Source organism: Cyprinodon variegatus, unplaced genomic scaffold (genome assembly GCF_000732505.1).
Source record: "Cyprinodon variegatus isolate N-32 unplaced genomic scaffold, C_variegatus-1.0 Scaffold1861, whole genome shotgun sequence".
Taxonomy (NCBI): domain Eukaryota; kingdom Metazoa; phylum Chordata; class Actinopteri; order Cyprinodontiformes; family Cyprinodontidae; genus Cyprinodon; species Cyprinodon variegatus.
Genome location: NW_015152314.1, coordinates 60,705 through 65,085, shown reverse-complemented (window position 1 = coordinate 65,085; position 4,381 = coordinate 60,705). Strand labels below are relative to the sequence as shown.

Below are 4,381 nucleotides of genomic sequence, written 5' to 3'. Positions count from 1 at the left end.
GATGGTCTCACGAGGCTAGGAAGAGACTGCAGAGTTTACAAATCTCCACCCCACTCTGCCGGTCTTCAGCTTTCTTCTCGCTATTTATTAAAGTTAGAGGGGGGTTACCTAGTTACACAAGCTGAGGTTGCGCTAAAGGAATAGGAAACAACAAATACAATTCAATTTGCAGCCTCAGTGAACAGGTCAATTTGCATTTAAATGTCTTGCGGTCAAATGGTCCGAGAACCTCCTGGTTTCGTTAAACTTAAACAAAACTTCCTGAGAGTTGACCCCTACTGCTTGTGCAACACCTCTCTGGAACAGTAATATGTCACACATTATACATCATAAGAACAAACATAAAGTATCTTATACACAATCATTCCAACACAAATATTTCATTCATTCATTCTCACTCATGAAATATAGGAAACACAAATTACAGAATGTTTTATAAAGAATATGTGGACTAAGATGCTCCAGTCTCTGGTGTTTAAAGCAGTTCTGCTCCCAGTTTGGAAATAAAATGATGACAAATGAGACCTGGTTACTCACTGGTCAAATACCAACAAAGTTTAAAACAATTAGTTACATTTATTTTGAAATGAAACGTGTGTGAATCCAGTAAATATCCTAGAAAGTCCTGAATCTGACCGGCTGTTTGTTCTCCTTTCCAGGCTGTAAGCTCCTCTTCAGACACGAGCTGAGTAAAAACTGGGGGAAACACTGCAACTCCTGCGTTTACTGCCACTGTGCCTCCAAGAAGCTGGTGACGGCGCAGTACGGAGGCTCCATCGAGGAGTTCTGCTCCGAGGAGTGCAGGTCCAAATACACCATGCTGTTCTGTCATGTAAGCCAGCGGTTCTCCACTCGCTTCCAATCTGTTCTCTGCTTCGCAGCGACGATGAAGCTTCATCTCTCCTCTTCCTCAGGTAGCAAAGTGCGACAGCTGCGGGCGTAAAGGGAAGCTGAAGCAGAGTCTTCCTTTGCTGGGAGAGGTCAAACATTTCTGTGGCATCAGCTGTCTGCTGAGGTTCTGCTGCGATAAGGCGGCCACTCAGGGGGAGGTCCCGAAAGGTCCGAATCAGTTTCTGTTATTCCACATCTCCTGAACACAACCTTTTATCTTTTTGTATGCTAAAAACAAAATTTAGATGCTAGATACAAAATTTCTGGTTTTCATCAATGTTTTGACTATTTTTTTTTAAACAATCATTCATTTTTATATGAAGAAAAAAGACGCGCTAAAAACATATTAAATAATCCAATCCACTTTATTTATATAGCACGATTTCAATAAACACAAGGTTTCCAAAGTGCTGCACAAAAAAGGTCAAATATATAAAATAAATAAAAGTAAATAAAATAAAATAAAAGCACTGCCCGCACAGGATAAAAATATGCATGTGTATACATAAAATCAACAATTAATAGAATATAAAGGAACGAATTGTTTTAAATTTTTCTGTTATAAAAGACTAGAACCTCTAAAATTATGGAAATTATCCTTCATATTTTGGCTTATCTGATAAAAAATGAAAAGAAAATCATTACATGTCTTCAATAATAGAAGAATATTTGGATATTTTTAATTTTAATTACCTCACGATCTCAGATGCACTAGTCCACCTGGCAAATCAGGATTAGTGGGCGGGACTAAATTTGATGTTTGTGGTTGGTTGGATTTGTATTTTCATTTTATTTATTTTTTTCATAATTTTGAGGTGCCAAACATGGGGACGAGGCCCCCCTGTGGGTCGGGACAAACCAAGTTGAGCAGGTTGGGGGGGGGTGGGCTATATAGAGGGCCAAACTGCAGCATTAAGCCATGAAGTAATTAAATGTAACAGTTATTCACATAATGCATGTGTACTATTGGATAAAAAAAATGCACAAATTAAGAATTAAATTCCCCAGTAAATATTAAAAATTGCATTTACCATTATGAAAATATGAAATGTCATTAAATTGCATAACTAAACCATCTATATTTATTAATAAATGTCTTTATGACTGCATTTTAAGGGCGTCTTCAGTCTGCATCACCCGTTGGTCACAAGCTGAAACGTTTGGAAACATCTTTGATCCAGTGATAGTTAAAAAAATCTGAAATATTTTACAATGAAATATTAAAAATATTCTGAATAGTTTTGTGTGTTTTTTGTTTGTTTTTTAGCACATAGTGAATCATTATTTCACTTATTGAATAACTATTTAATTCTGTGTTAGTTTTTTTTTTATCACTGTCTTTTTATTGAGTTTTCCTTTTAAACAAACAGTTTGTAAACACCAAAAATACATAATTATCCAACAAAGATAGATATAGAATCAAATATAGTAAAAACATTCCCTACAAAAAAAAGAAAACAAAATCCCATTCAGCCCACCTGTGTTACAGTTTTAAATTCATGTTTAGAAAAGCTTAAACATTTGCTCTGAATATGAACCGATGCTGATCAACCTGCTGGTTGGAAATACCAACGATCGGTTCTTTAAAATCGCTGCGAATCACAGAGAAAACTGTTTACTGGGATGAAAGAAGCTTCACCGTCAGCGTTTATCGATTCCTATGATTTTGAATTCTCTGTCACATTTTGAACCCCCCCTATTTTCCTAAAGAGACGGCTTGAAGATGCTGATCCTGTCTTTGTTTTCTCGAAGATCAGCTCTTCCCAAACATTTCAACCTGTGACCCCAGAGACTCCCAACCCCCAAAATATAAAATAAGTTATTATATCGGTTTTTAAATGAATTGATTTTCCCTAGAAGGACATGGAATTATTTGATTTTTATCATTTAAAATGTATATTAATTGATGGATTCTATAATTTAATGCTATATTTTCTGATTGTATAATGAATTGTCACTATTTTAATGATGCATTTATTAATTTCATGATGCCTTCTGGGCGTCCATGTACCTCAGGAATCACCTTACATTGATACACGTTTGATTCCTCTGGCAAACATCAGATGGAGGATTAAAGAGCAGCAGCAGCTCAAAGGAAGGAAAACCTGCAGAGACAAGAGAGCTTTCATTACATGACAATTAACGTCTTTATAGACCCATTTACACCTCCCTTTTTAAACCGTGCCCAAATCGGTCCGAGCACGGTAACAGAGATAACTATTGAGTGTAAATGGTACGCAGAACTGAACCAGACCGTTCTGGATCAGTTCTGGTTCGGCTCTCGTATAACAAAGAGCCGGATAACAAAAATCCGGACTGTCCGCCCTAAAGCCGGACATCTGGCCACCCTAGCATGAGCAGACCGCGTCATCTCCTTAAAGTCAGCCTCCGAAATCATAATATTTCAGACATTCATAAAAATCCTAGCCTCCCTACCGTTCCTAGTGGTGATTCTGCTCAGCAGTGTGATGAACCTCAACATATGTTGTTGTTTCCTGCGTCTGGAAGCCCTGATTAGACTAACGTTTGTTGTTTCCACTTCCCAAAAGCCGACTCTGTCAAGTAAATTCACTGAAGGCTGCCTTCTTCGCCTGACTCTCCACAAACTTCCAGAATATTATGTGTGACGCCATGTCGGTTTGCTTGTTTACCTTTAAGGAGCAGTAGTACCGTAGATCGCCACTAGGAGGCGAGAAGCCGTGCTAGCGTGGTGTGTAAACAGTTGGAAGGAGCCAAGCTCGGTTTCAGAGGGTCGTGTAAATGGGGTTTATGTCATCTAGTTTTAAGGGTTAGAGGTAAATGTGCAGAAAGGACCGACTAACTTTTAAAATGAGAATTAAATAAGGTCTTAATCTTTGACCACGAGGAGAAGAAAACTGGAGCTGGAAGGACTTTTAACTACTTGACTCGGTTCTGACTGACTGTGCTTCTTGTCTCCTGTAGCTACAGGTGAGGCCACCCCCGTCATCGCCAGCGTCATGTCCCTCGCTGACCAGTCAGCTGGAAAATCCAAATCGGCAGATAAAACAGCCCAGCCAAGTACAGAAGCACAGAGAAAGATTCGCCAGTCTTTATTTTTCTTCTTTCATTAAATGTTTTTATTTTGTCTCCAACAGGCTCCAGGTTAAAGTCAAGGACTTCTGGAAACGTAAGCCAACAAACCCAAACAGCAGAAACGGAAACGGCTACAAAGCTTAAAATGAAGTTTGTTGTTTTAGTTTCTGGAGCAGTTTTGAGTTGTGGCGTTTCTGTTTCGTGTAGATCAGCGTCCAGACGGACTCGCCCAAAGCCCAGCCCGCTGCTCCTCCTCCTCCTGCCGCTTCGGCTCCAAAGTTACTGAAGAACAAAGCTCTGCTGTGTAAACCTCTGGTGCAGAACAAGGGAGTTTCCTGCAAAACACAGACGGTCAGCGTGGAGGCGCAGACGGGTAAACACAGGCGACCATTAAACTAGGGCTGCAACTAACCTTTCTTTTATCGATTAATGTGCC

The 4,381-nt window shown here is 39.3% G+C and overlaps 1 protein-coding gene across 2 annotated transcripts in view; it reads left to right on the top strand.

Annotated features, from left to right (window-relative positions):
* zmym4 (zinc finger, MYM-type 4) overlaps nt 1-4,381 on the top strand; it is a 31,081-nt gene that overhangs the window by 12,900 nt on the left and 13,800 nt on the right. For both annotated transcript variants that reach the window (XM_015404803.1, XM_015404804.1), the window contains 5 exons: nt 660-832; nt 915-1,059; nt 3,835-3,930; nt 4,008-4,039; nt 4,153-4,318. In XM_015404803.1, coding sequence (XP_015260289.1) covers nt 660-832; nt 915-1,059; nt 3,835-3,930; nt 4,008-4,039; nt 4,153-4,318 — 612 coding nt within the window. The remainder of the gene's footprint in view (nt 1-659; nt 833-914; nt 1,060-3,834; nt 3,931-4,007; nt 4,040-4,152; nt 4,319-4,381) is intronic.